Genomic DNA, 16,833 nt, shown 5'->3' with positions numbered 1-16,833 from the left:
GGGTTCCTTTTCCACAAACGAACACATTCGTCCACCAACGCAAGTCCGTCCGGGTTTGGAATGCAGAAAGACGGGATTTCACTGCGTCACTTCCGACTTTGCAACTTATCGTGCGTCCTCAACAACAAGCGCAATTTCCCTTCTGCAAATTCAAATGCTGGAAATGCTAGCCGGCAAATAGACTGGGAATATTCCAGACACTGGAATCTTTATATCTATGACTGTTTTTTTTTTTTTTACATGAGAAGGAATCTTCGAAAATCTCCTGCAACTACCTACTTTTTTGCCAAGTCGAGACGGAATTTGAATCTACATCAAGGAAAATGTCGGAGGAAAATTTTCATGGATTTATTTGAATCAGTCAAGCGTAGTTTGAGGTTTGTACTACCACTGCTTTTGTTACGTAACGACATTCACGTATGAAAAACAAATAATCTTATCCTTCCCTCTACCATCGACGCCAAACATGTCCGCAAAGCACTCTGGGTAATGGGCTTCCTGGACAAGTCTACTCCCTGTGCAAACCTGATATAAAAGCAGGTGTGTCGGGATCACTTCCGGAATATTTACCAGGACCTGGAGACACGTGAACTTTGGAATTTGTGGTTCCGTATTAAAAGCCCATAATAGCAGAAAGCATCTGTTCTCAAGCATCATGGACCCGACAGCTCCGCCAGTGGAAGCAATAAAATAAAGACTGCGCCACTGGACGTTGGAATCAAATATTTGTCGTTGTGCTTTATAGCGGCAGACACATGCTTCCGTGGTTGCGTCAATTTGTTTCACCAGGGTAACTGCGACACACAGTGCAGTCATTGTACCCCATCAAAAGCACAAATGCTGCGAACCAATGATTTTGCCTGCAAACAAATCGCATCTCCATGGGCTTATTGTGGCTTTGAAGGGACATTCTGCTGGGTCTGAAGTGGCTTGTATAAGGCAGTTGGGTAACAGCTGATCAGCGCACTGCAGGCAGACAACTAAGACTTTTGTGTAGCTCGCACTTCAGCTTGTGCTTTTTAAAAATGTCCTTAAATTCACTGCACAAAACCTCTCTGTGTCTCTGTCCTTCACGCCAGTTCAGCCTGATTACAGATTACAATCTTCCTGCAATTTCCACCAAGCCGTCGAATATTTGTCTCTATCACCAAGACCAGGTTTTAAAATCTGACCCCAGCCTTTTTTTTCTTTTCTTTTTTTTTCGCGATTGAATTTGACACTTTGCAGTGCGACGTCGGAGCACTGGGTGGATGCTGGAAGCCCAGCATGCCTGCACACTATGCCCTACTTTCTTGAGGAGAGGACTCCGCCATCCCACGGCAACGGACGCAAAAAAAGAAACGCTGGATTGTTTCAGGTGCGGCCCTATTTTTCCCCCCTATTTCTTTTCTTTCCATGGGCATCAGCAAACAAACCCACGCGGGGCTTCGCCGTCTGGGGCCGGACGAGCAGCTGTGAGTTCCCATGACCCGAGTGTGACTCAGATGTGACCGAGGGCTTGCGGGGAAGATTACAGGGAAGGTTAGCGAGTGGTGCCGTGGGAGATTAGAGACAGAGCGAGGACAGAGAGGAGAAGGTAGAGGGCCTGATCATTAAAGGTGGATTTGGTGGTGCTTGAATCTTGGGAAGGGGGTCGGAGGCAAAAGGGCGAGGCTGCGGTGGGAAAAAGGTTTGCGAGGAGAGGGGTTACGCCTTCACCTGCACTACGGCGAGGAAGAGTCGAGCTTCGAAAAAAGTTTTCTCTTTCACGGTAGCCGTTTTCATACCACCGTTTTTCACTGCAATTTCATTGCTGAAAGTGTCAAAACTACTTCCGAGTTGCTCCTCATCTTGGAATCCAACCTCTCGTCTAGAAGTTGTGCCACACGTCGCTACATTAAACATGTCTTGTCAAGTGATGCTTGCTAATAGGTTCTCTAGGTAAGCAGCACGGAAGCATTCATCAGTTAGCATAAGTATTGCGAGCGTCGGACATATGGAAAGAAACAGGAGTGAAGGAATGAGTTGAGGTCCAGACATGAAAACATCCCGGAGGCCCCGATGATGCTGCAAACAGTTGCAAAGTCACACTTGGCATCATCCAGACGTCCACCTGAGTCTTCCTGGAACACTCAGATCGTTTACATCGCCTCGTGTGAAGAGTCTTAAAGTTGCCGCCTCGTGAGGACAATCGTGCTGGCCTGCTGGTCCTCTAATCGGCAGCAAAGTGATTTACGAGCCTGGTGAGCTGCCACGACTGCAAATATATCATCATCAGCCATCAACCTTTTATGACCAGAGTTAAATGTCACAGAAAACGAGGAGGGGCGGAACCTCGGCCGCTCTGGAGCCAATCACTGAGGTTGTGTGTCTCTATACAAGTGCTGGGTGTGTGTGTGAGAGAGAGAGAGGGGGGGGGGGGGGGGTCTGGCGGGCGGCTTTATGTTGGGATGGAGGGAGGGGGTGAGAGCAGGGACACGCTGGGAGACACTTGACACCTCCGAACCAATTTACAGGAGTCAGAGGGATTTGAGTTTTCATTAGTCCAGGAGAAAGCAGCCCGCTGCTCGCCGCCTTCACCTGTTCAATGAATAAATTACTGCCTCGGCGCGACAGGAACAGCCGCCAGCGCCGTGCACCTCCGCCGGGAGTGCGAGGCTCAGGCTGATCACACACTCTGCACACTGCACCGCAGGCTCTTTAGTGCTCTGCAATAAGATGTGTGTGCATGATGTGATAAGTGAGGCTACAGATTTTATGTTGGAATGGAAGACTACAAACTTCATCACACGATAGGAAATGTATCCTATTTTTTTAATGAACTGTACAGTCACCTGCTCCAAAGACACTGGAGACTCACAACTCAACTCAAAAAATAATCAAAGTCGTAACTGTAAGAGTTTTAAAGTTGTCAAGCGTGGAAAAATATCACCATCCTGATTTCAAAAAATGTCGATTTCTAACACTGTCATCGACCAAAACAGCTGTGCAATTGGAAACATCAGTTTGTGTCATTTAAATACACAATATTAATATTGTTGAGTTGTTGGATTGACTGACTGATTAACTGCACTGCGATAACTGAATAAGACAAATGAATGGCTGAGTCTTCCAGTATCAGTATCGGCATTTTTGCATCTTGCAGTCACGTGTGTTTGGACACCAACTGTTCAGTTTGACTATTGTAAACAGAAGAATGTTTCAGCAGGTCACAGGAGAGAATCACAAGAGTCGGCAGCGTATCAATAAAGCTCGAAGAGGAGGACGAGCTGCTCGACTGACAGGAAAACCTCAGGGATAAACAGTGCAAGAAAAGACGCAATGAAAGATTTAAATGTCTCATGATAGCAGCACCAGACACACACACACACACACACACACACATACACAAATACCAGTGAAGGCAGGTGCTTATTAGATCATTTTTGCACTTTAGGCTAGTACCCAATAATATTCTGTAGACTAGGACGGCCACAATAAAGAGTAATGAGTTAATTGGTGGTGTTGCTTCAAGGACGGGTACGTCTTATAAAGCTCCACAAAAAAATCTGAAAAGTATTTCACTTTACTGGCTCATTTAAAAAGGAAAAACAGGACTTTTAATCTGTCAAGCAGGAACAATGAATAATCCTTTCACTACTAATTTACAGCAGCAGCAGGTTCAGGTTTTTTGAAAAAGCCCGAGACCCAATTAACAACTTTTCTGGAGTTGTGATCAGAGGCAGAAATGAGAAGAAAAAAAAAAAAGCAACACCTGTCAAGTCACACCTGTTAGTCTATTGACATGAATAAAACATGTCGCCCTCGGCGGCAGAGAGGAGCTGGGATGGTTAATTTAGCACATTATTAACAGAAGGAGCCCACCGGCCCCCACCCAGCACCACCTCTTCTCCCTAAGGAGGCCTCGGCGTACCAGCTCGCCCCCTCAGGAGGCCTCGCTCAGACAGCAAATCTAATCAAAGCTAATCTAATCAGGTCTTTATGGAGAGCTGCAGAATGGAAAAAATGACCCAATTCACTTTTCCCACACCAAACGCGTGAAAAGCTATTTCTGTCGCTCCGGATTGTGCCTGTTCCTCAAGTGATGGAATCCGAAGAGGGTGGGGAGGGGGAAGGGGGGGCGAACGCCGCCTTAAATCCATTAGCCGGTCCTGTGATTCACTTTTCAGGCCTAAATATGGAGAAAGATACTGGCGCGGGACGCCGCAAACCAAACGTTTCTGCCTGATTCATTCAACAGAAGGGAGTGCACCACGCGCGTTGTTTTACTGCTTCCACAAATTTTGTTTGTTCTTTATCAAAATAAGACGGTGGAGACATCAAACAATGGCTGAGCGTGTGCCGGGTCGGGGCGCATGGAGATGGAGCAACAACCCCCCCCAAAAAAAAGGCATAAACATTGTTCGCTGGTCTACGGCCTCCTCTTTGGCCTGCTGAAATCAGACGCTGCTGCTGGAAATGTGCCTGTGTTTACTCTCCGCTGGCTCCCACTGCCAGACACTCGGCCCCCAAGTTCATTTACAACTTACAACTTTAGCATGAGCTACAGCCACGAGACGGCGGAGGCGAAGATGTTGTTGTTACTTATCGCTCATCTGCCTGCACGCAAATCTCTGACTTGATAAGAGAGAGGAGGCTCTTTGTTTGGCGAATGCGGCGCCTCACGGTGGTCGCTGCTGAACAAAAGCCAGCGTGCTCTCATGCATGGACTCTCCATGGTTTATGGGACGGCAAGGAGGCAACAGAAGATAGGAAAAGGAAGGCTACATAGAGGGTAGACAAAACACAGACATTTATCATATTAGCCCGACGAGAAAACAGAACGCAAAGCCACGATGAGCCTTGCAAATCAACTTGGTCCAACTAAACTACAGGGCTTTCATTTCTGGCCATTTCTAGATTGAATCAATTCATTTTGATTGTCCATTGTCAACAATAAACAAGGTTTGTTTGGTCAAAAGACTGTCAGTTCTGTTTTGGCTCCATCCGCACTGGGGAGGAATCACTATGATAATCAGCTTGAGTTCTGAGCAAAATCCAAACACCTCGTTTCAGCCATTTGGAAAATACTCACACAGAAATGTGCGAGTCATCACTTTTCGTATTTGGCGTCTTAGTTGCCAGTCAAAGACACCTTAAAGAGCTCAAAAAGCACTTCTTCATTATAGAACCTCTTAATTCTGTAGGTTCCATATCAAAGAAAAATGCTCACTAAGATTTTAACAATATTGTCAAGAAGCTTCCAGGAGATGAGAAATATCCACCGTTTACTAATTCTGATTCGTCTCCTTTTCAGAAATTGTGTGCTAATGCACAAAACTGCGGAAATTCCCCACATGATGTCACAAAGGGCACTGATGTCTCTCCCAGGTTAGTGTTAACACCCCCAGCCAGGTGTTCATTTCCTGCGGTCCCATTGCGCTTGAAAAAGATGCAGAAGGCCACAGACCACCTGTCTCAGCATTTCAAGCATTTCTCCTGCAGGCAGTAAACAGAGGGCTAAATTTGATTAAAGTAAAGACAGAAGACCTATGTGACATTCAAATTGTGTAACTCGAATTATGGGAATACCACCCTTCAATCTTTTCAAAATCCTCTGTTTGTCCCCCAGTTGTCTGGCAGTGGAACGTCAGGCGCGTTTGGCAGCGGCGATACTGGAACTGTGTCCGTGACCGGTTCAAGAGCTTGACTAAAGCTGCTGATTGGATAACAAGCTGTAAACAGAGTGAAGTGGAAGTAGAGAGCCCGGAGTGTGAGTGGAGAGACGCATTCACACTGGCCATGACCGTACAAGTCCATACAGTGGCTCCCTGAGGCCTCGGATTGATTTTAGTTTTGAGAAACATCTCGTGAGCAGAAGGATAAGAATGCGAGGGCAGTCCGGTGGCCGTTGACAAACTCTGTATTCAGACAGGGAGAGCGTGCCATTAGAATTAGTGGACTACATGCGGGGCCGATTAGCGTGCTAGGGAGTAAAACTTGCCTGCACCCCCAAAGTGAATACTGAGGCATTTTGGCTGAGGATCAGAAGGCATAGGAGCTAAAGTGCAGCACAGGTTGGATGCCTATAGGATTCAGTCTTGGCCCGAGCTGTTGGATTCCACACAAGTCTTTCGCATTTGCCGCCACGTCGAGCGCCATATCAGACATTGGCGAGTCATGTGATCCGAGTGATCGGGTTTTAGGTTTATCCTCACACGTCCACCGAGCAGGACACGATGTTCACAGCATGTCTGACTAAATGCAGTCAAATGGACGCAAAGCAGTGGGATCACAGTTCATTTCAACAGACACATACAGTAGTTGTGCAGGTGTAACGTTGGACGATACCGGCTGGGCTTCATTTGCCTCTGCGTTTGTTCGCATTGAACTTTTGAACTCTTCTTCAGACACAGGGAGATAATAGAACATATCTCTGATATTGACAGTTCAGATCCCTATACTAAAGCACATGATGTTGGCCGATTCTCTAAATCGATGCCGTGCCAGCTACCTAAACAATGTTCGGGCCCAACATGAAGGGAGCAAACCAATCAATTTCAACGCCAAAGTGACAAAGAACAAACCAGTTTATCGTCATGCAAATGCACAAAAGTTTTCTCTGCCTTTACAACCAATTTGCTTTGCAGTTTGTTAAAGCATACAAATCCAAAACCAGGGAACTTGGACACTTATGTTAAATATCATTCCATAGATGAAAGCAAGACGAGATTTGCCTCGCTTTCCAGCAGTGGGCATCTCTAAACTGAGACTTGAGTGTGAGTGAGAAGCAAACACCAGAACCAGGCGCCAACACCTGGTCTAGCAGGTGTCGCTCCAGAGAGCAGCATGATAAACGTCCTTGAATCCCCGCCGCCCCCAACACTTTGCTCCATTTCTGACCCTCTCTCTCCGAGCCCTCTGTCCCCACCTCCTTCACCCCGCCGTGATATCGCAATACCTCGGCACCAAAGCCAAGGTGCGGCGACAGCGACTTTCAGGCAGCCCTGGTTGGTGGGAACATGATATTCGCGCCACGGGGGGAAACCCCCAGGCCGGGCTTTTTATCACCGAGACGCAGACACGTCCGGCTAGTAGAGCTCTGGAGCGATGAGAGGACGAGATGCGTTGGGTGCATGCAGACTTCACATGCAGGACTAAACCAGCGTTCCTTTGGTGGAAGGAGTTTTAGAAAGGCTCGACTTTCGCTAAACGAACATTCGGTGATTCCAATGCAAAGGACATGCAAATAAATTCCAATTTGTGAGGTTGTGTGTGACCTAAAGAGTTGGGGAGTCTGACTCACGGCAATGTGTGTCGGCTTTCTGTTAGACGGATAACTTTGCTGAAGTTGTCATGGAAGCCAGAAGTAAGGAGGAGATGTTCAGCCAAACACCTCCACGCTCCCCCACTTCCCCACCCCCACACATGGAACAGCATAAAGTAGAATTGCACTCTTGATGCAACCCTGCCTCCTGCCTGCAGGCTTACTTTCTGCAGATCAAGCGGTGATGATCACAAAGGACCTGTTCTGTGCGATTAAGCAAGAATCAGCCTTGATACTATGACATTATTTGCCTCACTCAGGCCATGTGCACGTGTTGCGTCTTATCGTGTCAGAGTGTCAGAGGGATGCAGGCCTATCACGAGAGTTGTAGCTGGATCTTTGAGGCCGCCGTCGGAACATCTTGGCATCAGATGTGAATTCCTCTGAAGGTTAGAACAGGCTGCGTGGCCTGCATGTTGCCCAGCATCCAGAGCAATGCTGAGCGCTAAAAGGTGAGGCACGGTTTCCAAACACATCTGCATTCTTTGGCAAAGAAGAGCCAATGATGAGTCAGTGTATGCTTTCAGCCGTTTAATGGATGATGCTCTATTTTCCACATTGTGTGCAAGTCTAATATTCTGTAAAAGTCCAAGTAAACTTGGACATTTGTGGAAGAAACTACAACTGCGCCAGATATTGAGACATTGGGCCTGATTTACCGATGGTTTGTTTTGCGGAAAAACTTTACACATGCTAATTAATGACAAAGTTGATCTACTGGGGGGCGCAATGAGGGTCGCGACTGATTTGCACGGATTTGCCGGTTGCAGACATAAGCAGTCTGAGTCAGAGCCACTTGTAGAAAAGCCCTTTGCTAGTTGGATGGAGAAAGCATTTCTTTTTTTTTTCTTTTCTTTTTTAAAGGAATAACACTGACAAACAAACAGCAGTTTGTGAAAGTGTGTGTGTTGGTGGGCAACAGCTTTCACCTCCTGTGGCACTGTACAGTCCTGGTAACAGTTGTGTGGTTGCAACCATGTTTCACTTGCTGCCCCAGTGTCTCTCTGGCAGAAAGCGGGAGTGGGCGCAAAGTCCTCATTTAAATGGGGTGGTCTCCACCACTTTTGTGCATGCTGGCAATTATGCATGCAATCTTAGTAAATCACCCGCAACACGCAAACCAACAAGACGGGGGGCAGTCTATAAGCGTGCGCATGCAGTTTAGCGCCCCTTATTTCGGATCTTAGTAAATCAGCCCCATGGTGCTATTTCCAGATGACACACTGGACAATTACATTACAACTAAGCGGACTTACACGTCTTCAGAATTTGTGGATCCCATTTTGAGCAATTTGCATGAGTTTCAAACACAAATCTTGCAGAATCCTGAACTCTTTGAGATGAAACAAACCAAAGAACGGACAGGACCACGCCCTCTCAGCTAGCATAACAGGAGAGCACGACTGGGACACAGGAGCTACATTACTAACACATAAACTATGTAGCTTTTCCTCAGAAGAGAGGAAAGACAAACAGGAGATGTGAGCGGATAAACAAATATGTCGAGCAGGGTTTGGTCTTAAAACCCAGTTTCCCACCCCTCCCGTTATTTCTGCTGGAGCTCCTGCGTCTCTCCGTGAGGTCCAGCTGAGCTCCATTAGTCCTGTGAGCAACTGCTGCCAGTCAGGTGGGAAATAAAGCTGTGAGAGGCTTTAATCACCACGGCTCACCTCAGTGCTCAGCATACATATTTCATTACCGCTGGGTCCCTTCAACACACAGCCCCAGTATGCACTATGAAGCACTATGATATATATGCACCACCCTTACACAAACTGGTCAGTACACACACACACAGTCTTGTTTACACTCTTTTAAAGGACATTGACCGGCCTTATCTAAAACCTAACCTGGATTATTGAACCACTCGCAAACTTTAAGCAAGTGTTTGACCCCCCCAGAAATATTCAGACACCATATAAAAAATTACAAATCTTAAGAGGCAGTCCCCATAAAACAAGTCTGAACGAGAGGCCCAGGAAATCACTGAAACCTGTACGAAAACTCTCTCTCACACACACACGGCTGGCTTGATGAGAGTAACAATTTACCCATTTTGTTTTTACAGTATTTCAGTTGGTTCTCATTACTGAGTTACCCAGAATGTGAAGTATAAGGAGTATTTTATAAGGCTACTGCAAAAGTCCCATAAATCTTCTGACAAGGTTGCAAAAAAAATAATTAGCGAAGCTAATGGTGCTTTGAACAACAATGTTCTTGACAGCTAAAACACTTTGCCAGACGCACGGATGCTCATCTCAGCTCTCCGCCTCCTATCTCAGGCACAAACACTTGTGGGATTATCTCATGACGAGGAGCCGCGCTTGTTCCATTGGTGCGATAAAAATCAGCGTCTGCGCAGCGCGATCAACACCAGCGCTCAGAGCTGCTGCTGTGTAGACACATCAGTCACACACGGAATCAAAAAATCTGGCGGCGGCATCCGCAATCGATCAGCAGGACCGACTGAGCAGCTAATCGCACATTTGTTCGCCTCGGGAGAGCGTCAGCTGACGCTGAGGCAACGCTAGCGTGGGAAAATTCCTTTGGGAAAGGGGATTTGGTATGCACGCTGAATGGGACGGACTGAGTTGGAACTGATGTGAGTCGCAGCGCCAAAGAGAAAGAAAAACATTATCCTCCGCAACATCAAGAATCGTTAGCAGCAGCATTTGCAAGCTGTGTGGTTTCATATACTGGCAACCTAAAACACACGGTGGTTCTGATTCTGACGTAGTCATGATTAGGAAACACACATAAATACATCATCATAATCATGGTGACTAATCACTAACAGCTCTATCATGAGCAACATATTTATTATTAATAACCGATACATTTGATCATAATTTTGCAACAATTAAAAAGCTGTGACCGAATAGTCTGGACTGAGGTCAGAGGTCAGAGGTCCTGCATAAGCATCTGGGTCATTTTTAACAGCTTAATACTACATTCAATACTATAGTTGGTTTTCTTTATAACTGCAGTAAAACCAGACTGTCATCAGTAACGGTGATGACCAGTCAGACATCTTTGGATGTTTACACTTTTGATAACAATAACCAATGTTGTTTCCTACATTTTTATTTCCCGCTGTACTGAAAACTGAGCAACCAAGATAAATAACAATAAGTGAATTACTTTGAACAGAATTTGTAACTTTTAAACACAAAAGTAACGAGCATGTTTTTCCAAGGTAAGAAGTAGAAAGCACATACAGTACATTTGGGCACAAGTGTGGGAAGTAAAAGTAAAAAGTTGCCGGAAGAAGAAAACACTCAAGAAAAGTGCAGATATGTGAAAAATCTAGTATCAAGTACAGTGACAAAGTATTCGTGCTTGGCTCCTTCCCACCTCTGCCAACGTCCTCGCACTCTGTTTTTCTACGACGACTAAGGAGGAACTGAGCAACAGGGACGAGGCAGCAGAGGTAGCTGCTCGCTATCACACTGCTTTTCCCCAAAAACACAAATCTCCTTCCAGAGTCCTTCTCCAAACAGCAGCTGGGCTGCTGTGCCGCTCCAGTCAGGAGCCGGGGGAAGTCGGAGGAGTACCCACCCTGGATTCCTCCTTCACTCAGCGAGGGGTGAGGGGAGGACAGCAGCTCTAAAAATACCCCCATAAGTACAGAGGGAGACACAGAGGAAGACGACGGAGACGGACGAGACGCTTGTTTTTGGTTTCAGTCACCAGTATGAGCAAAAAAAGCGACACTCAAAGTTTGTGCTTCCAAAAATACATCTCCCTCGTGACCTCACAAGGAAGCGGGGTGGGAGCTTCTTTTTTTTTTTTTTTTTTTTTTGCTATGCTTCCCGCCCTTCTATCAGTGCGTGCCTCTCCACCCCACCCACCCACCCACCAACCCCTTTCATGAAAAAAGATGCCACTAAAGACCGAGCCCCGAGGGCTTCACATGAAGGAGGGATGGGGGATGATTGCCTCCAAGAGGCCTGAACAATGACCCTCATTTTATTTTTTTATATATTTTTTTTTTCATATTCTGATTCATGTCAGGACCAGTGGCCCAGATACTGGCGCCGAGCGAAAAGGAGTCCACTATAGCAGCAGCACCAGAGGCTACGGGACAAACACGCCGGGTTAGCGACTGTCAAACCACACGCTGCGGAGCGGCGAGCGCTGGCGCGGCCTGCGGTGGCAGGGTGGCGAGGGCTGACCTCGCGCTGCCAGACATGGGCTGTCCCACGGTGCCGGCCCGGCAACCTCATGACAAGGTCCCTGGTTCCTGGAGTATAGCTAAAAAATGTTGGCTCAAAGTCCTTTTTCCTCTTGACTATTCGGGGCACAACTAGCCTTGGACAGAGTACTCTCAGTAATATGAAATATCTGAAATACTAAGGCATCAAGATTTTTAGCGGTCACCAGCAACTGGAGACAAATATAGTTGCACTGAGCAGCCAAATCAATTCCGTTCTTAAAAATAAAACATACATGTGATTAAATATCAGAGGAGGCAGTCATCTGATGGTATGGAAAGGAAAAGTTGTAATAAAAGGCAACTTTTCCCTGAAATTATAATTATACACTACCAGTCAAAGGTTACACATACTACTGATTTATTGGTTTTTCTTTCACTTTCATGACTATTTAAGTTGTAGATTGTCACTCAAGGCCTCAATACTATGAATGAACACATATGGAAAATGTATTAAAACGAAAAAAGTGTGTAATAACTAAAAAGTTTTATATTTTAGATGATCTAGAATCACCACTCTTCATATATAATATACAAAACATAACATATTTAGGTATTGAACATTTTTTTTCTCTTTTGCCACATTAATCCACATAGCTTGCTCATATATTTGATGTCTTCAATGTGTATCAACAGCATAGAAGGTAGTCAAGATAAAGAAGAAACAGGTGTGTCCAGACTGTTGACTGCTAGCGAGTACACAAAAAGGAAGATGCTGCTGCCACGTCGCTGCTTCACTCTGTGGGACTGCCAGGAGTTCAATGAGGAGTTCCCTTTTCCAGGAGTCCATCTGGAATGTCAGTGTGTGAAGTCAGAAGCTACGAAGCAAGTTGTCTGTTTAGCTGGAGGGTTCTGGGCAGGCGACCGGAGTTACACAGTCCTACATCACTGCCTCGCTGAGTGCCTTCCCACAGGTTAACGAGGCGCAAAGCGAGCACCAATACCCCGATCAAGACGTCACAGCCACGCCTTTGAAAACACGAAAGGGGGCGAAGACGCTTTGCTTGGACGGCCCCCGACAGCCTGCAGTCCGACAGAGGCTGCCGATCAGCTGATAGCCTCCCGCTTGTTGTGACCCTTGGCTTCCTCGCACACAAACACGCACTCACCTCCAAGCCTCCCGGGCGGGCCGATAGTGGAAAATACTGACCCCCCGCACACGCCGGCCCGAGACAATGACCCAATAGCAGATAGAGCGTGAACCTGAGAGGCGGCGAGGTAAAGGCATCCCCCGGTGCCCAGAGTGAGCACGGAGGAGCTTCAGCCGCTTTGAGTGGCCAGTGACACCGATACCCACCGCCTGTGTCACACACAACTTAGTGGTAATGGTATCCGCCTGCGGGGCCCCAGCCTACTACTTCCACCCCTCAGCTACCCCCACCGCCCCCTGCTGACAGCTGACCATGGGGAGTGATGAATGGGGAGGTCACGTAGCCACAAAGCACCCGATATGTCCGATATGTAACACACATGTCACAAACACACAGAGCTCTCGGCAGCCGTGGGCCACTGAAAGGAGACGGCGCTGATTAATACTGGCACTTGATGCTAAACGTCTAAAAATAATGATAAGAAGAATTTCCCCCCCAAAAAAAGCCAAATTATATATTAAAGGGTTAAAAGTCAGAATTTGGCATCAAGTTCAAACAGCTACTTTAAACAATAAGCCAGGCGCATTGAAACACAGCGTAACAGGAAAAAAAAAAGCTTAGAGTAAAAAAAAAACCTCGACTTTAAATTGGCGCTCGGCCAAAAATTACACTGACAAATTATTATCACTGACTAATGTCTGTTGTCAAGCACTCAGATGAACATGTTGCTGCAGCGACAGCAGCGTTTCTGTTCACAATGACGCTGAAGATTTCCCCATCGCTCAGGCTCTCAATCAACGCTGTACTTTGAAAAAAAAAAAAAAAAAGATGCACTTGACTTAATTAAAATTGCTAACTACGACCAAAATGATCACAAATGTTCTTTGCATGCATTCAATGCTTTTGTTTGGGTGCATTTTTATCCTTCATGTCATGCAGCGCTCGTACGGTTTTGTTTTCGGCGACTCTTATTTTGACAGCGCGCTCAGCTGTTGTGGGAATCGAACTCGTGACGTCTGCTGCCGCTCTCTTCCCGTTTGCCCACAACGTGGAGTTGGCTTTTCATTGGCTGCTCAGCACGAGATACATGCTTCTCTGTACTCAGCCCTGGCATGAATCACACCCTAACACCCCCCCCCCGGCCACACCATCCTGCACCCCACCCCCACCACTCCCTGCTACACCACCACCACCACCCTCATTTTCAAACACATCCTAACGCGCACACGTTGCTTGTGCGTTACAGAGGGAAGGTTGCGTGCACTCAGGGCTTTGGCTCAGTGAGAAACGCACAGATGTTCATCCAAAAGCGTTCACTGGGAGGAATGTGAAGAGATAGGCTGATATCTGTTGGGGGGGGGGGCAAAATTCCACTTTGCACACGTGAGAAAAGTGTTTTGTTTGTTGGTTTTTTTTCCATCCCAGCAGCAAATTCAGTGGCATTTAATCACAAACTGGCAAACTTCCACCTCACCCTTGAGACGCTTTGACGCACTTTGGAAGAGTTGGGAACAACTGGCTGTCTGTTGAGCTGCTGGAGGCCTCCAACCCGCTGAGGGAGAGAGTTCCTGAGGAGCTTCTGTCACTGTTATCTTCTCTACCTGAACTCCTTCATCACCTATTGCGACCGTACTGCACTCAAAAGCATGCCAAAGATACACTGCAGCAGTCTGGGTCTCCCCAGCAGGCAGGCAAGACCTCTGGAGGCGGAGAAGCCAAAGACCTGAGAGACTCAAGTCTCCACCTCACCAGCTGAGTTCAGCACTCAGGACTCCAATTCACGGCAGATCTTGAACAGCAACCATAACAGTCTCCACAATACATAAGTCTAATTAAAATGTTTGATATTTTAGGTACACTTATACCCAACTGGTCTAGGCAGCTCCACACCTCCAGAGTCCAGGTCTGGACAACCACAGGTTCTCACTCAAGCAATGCGCTTCAATTCTCCCTTCACATTTCATTGAATGACCACTATAAATACAACTTGATGGATTTGTTGGTTGATCGATTCATTGACTGATCGACTGATCCATCGACTTACCGGCCAGGCGAACTGGAAGGGGATGACGATCTTCCCGGCCTCGTTGTTGCGGTTCGATCCGCTCTTCTGGCCTCCCTTAAAGTGAAAAGTATTTCCACCGAGAACCTTGGTAGTTTCCGAGCCGTACGTGCACGGTCCGGTCGTCATGACCTCGGTCTGGTATTCCTTCAAGCACACTCGCAAGTAGGTGTCGCACTCGTCCGAGCCGCAGTGGCCTTCCGCCGCGCTCTTCTCCGCGTCGCAGCAGTCGCCGTTGAGGAGCTGCCCCCCGGGGTTGTCCACCGAGATCAGCTGCAGCTCGAAGTAACCGGTGGACTGACACACCTGCAGGGTTGGAGGGGAGACACAGGGACGGTGAGCGGTGCTGGGCGCGCGCCTTGCGGGGATTTCAGCGCCTCTGTAATGTGCGCGGTCCGGTGGGCGACGCAACGCAATTAGCGTTAAAAACGATTTTTTTTTTTTTTTTGACGTCGAGGTTTTTAATTTTTTAATTTTATGTTATTAGTTGCAGTCTAGCAGTCAGTCTGCAGCACCACAGCGCGATTTTGGCACGAAGTCGCTTCAAGGGGTAAAATAAACTGCGCGTTTAAAAATAATGAGTCAGTCCAATTCCCCCAAAAAGCAACACCTGCGCTCAATTATAAAAGATGCCACTCTAGCGTTCACCCGCAGGAAAGTATTTCTCCGGAGTTGTTCTGCGTAACGCAGTTTCCGAGAGCCGATGGAAAGCGCCAGCTGACGCGCTTTGAACGCGGTGGCACTTGAAGGATGAATGGCAAAAAAAAACAAAAAAAAAACACACACAGACACACAACTCCCTAATAACTTCACTTTAGATGGCAGAAGCAAAAGCAGAGCAATGCACCGTGTCATAAACAACGTTTTTTTTTCCCACGCCAGGCCGGAAAAACTCAATTTATCCCCGAAATGCGCGCAAATTCGGGAATTCCGGCATCACATGATTCAAATGTCAAGCCAGTTTATTCCAATTAGGTCGGAATTCAACCCCCCCCGCTTCCGAAACCCCAAACTTTTTCTTCTTCTTCTTCTTCTTTTTTTTTTTTTTTTTTAACAGATTGGTCACTGAGTCACCATCGGGACCATCAAACTGCCTGCTTCTCCCCCAGAGACGCAGCGGGGACCAAGTTGCCTCACCTCAGCCTGCAGCGTCAGGAGGAGCAACACTAGTGAGAAGCGCTGCACTTTCCCCAGATAATTCCACATGTCTCCGGCTGCGCAGTGTTGGTTACCATCAGTGAAATTCAAAAAATAAAAAAATAAAAAATGTGTAGAGTCTCAATCAGTCAAAATGTGAAAGAAAGGGAGAAGAAGAGATCGGTATTCCCCCTCTTGTCCGTCCGCTGCTGGTGTCCGAGGCACGCACGGCGCGCCTGCTCCCCGGGATGCCACAGCCTCTCTGGGAGGCAGAAGAGCGCACCAACCAGCAGCAACCAGCAGCAACCAGCAGCCACCAGTAACCACCAACAGCAGCACCAACCAGCAGCAGCGCCGCCGCCGCTGCTATCAACTACTAACGAAAAAACGCGAACACTCCGCTTCCCTCTGCCGCTCGGTGCATGAAAACGGCAGAGCTGGGCAGCAGCGGCGCGTCTCTCGCTGCCCAAATCCTCAGCCGGGCGATCCCTCTGACCGGCAAGGCTGCGGGCCAATCAGGGGCCGCCTGGGTGGAACTGTTTCCGCGAAAGAGCCAATCACGGGCAAGGAGGGCGGGAACAAGCGCCAGAGGCGAACCGCAAATGAGTTTTAGCGAGTTCTCTCACGCTGGAACCCGCACTTATTTATTTATTTATTTATTTATTTATTTATTTATTTATTTATTTATTTATTTATTTATTTATTGCTGAGGCAGGGACCTGTGTGATTGTATCTTTTTTTTTTTTTTTTTTTTTTTTTTTTAATAAAAGTTTGTTGCTACTTTGCTAAATCACCGTCAGCGAGTTTTATGTCACTTGGTCGTGTCAGAGTTTTAAGGTTTCAACATTCGGTCGACGGGGTTGTATTGCATGACAGCGCTTCCACGTTGTGTTCAGTGACGGACACCTGAACAGCTCCTCGCCGTCTGAGCCGCGCTCAGAGGCGCGAAATGCGGCTTCTAGCGCCCTCTACTGAAAGCATGGCGGTACCCACTGATAGCAGCAGCACCAGGACCTCACGTTTTATCCAGCACGCTGTTGTGTAA

General features: G+C 47.2%; 1 protein-coding gene across 2 annotated transcripts in view; it reads right to left on the bottom strand.

Moving 5' to 3' along the window:
- LOC142889070 (protein jagged-2-like) overlaps positions 1-16,237 on the bottom strand; it is a 48,768-nt gene extending 32,531 nt beyond the window's left edge. Inside the window, exons 1-2 of one of the 2 annotated variants that reach the window (XM_076027644.1) lie at positions 15,789-16,237; positions 14,634-14,957 (exon numbers count right to left, since the gene is read on the bottom strand). In XM_076027644.1, coding sequence (XP_075883759.1) covers positions 14,634-14,957; positions 15,789-15,857 — 393 coding nt within the window. In that variant the 5' untranslated portion in view covers positions 15,858-16,237. The remainder of the gene's footprint in view (positions 1-14,633; positions 14,958-15,788) is intronic. The other variant, XM_076027645.1, reaches the window with a different exon arrangement.
- Positions 16,238-16,833: the final 596 nt, after the last annotated feature.

This window comes from Nelusetta ayraudi, unplaced genomic scaffold (assembly GCF_046127955.1).
Source record: "Nelusetta ayraudi isolate G7.1 ecotype Tasmania unplaced genomic scaffold, CSIRO-AGI_Nayr_v1 ptg000021l, whole genome shotgun sequence".
NCBI lineage: Eukaryota > Metazoa > Chordata > Actinopteri > Tetraodontiformes > Monacanthidae > Nelusetta > Nelusetta ayraudi.
Note: the sequence above shows the minus strand (reverse complement) of the source record. Positions and strands in the feature narration are given on the sequence as shown.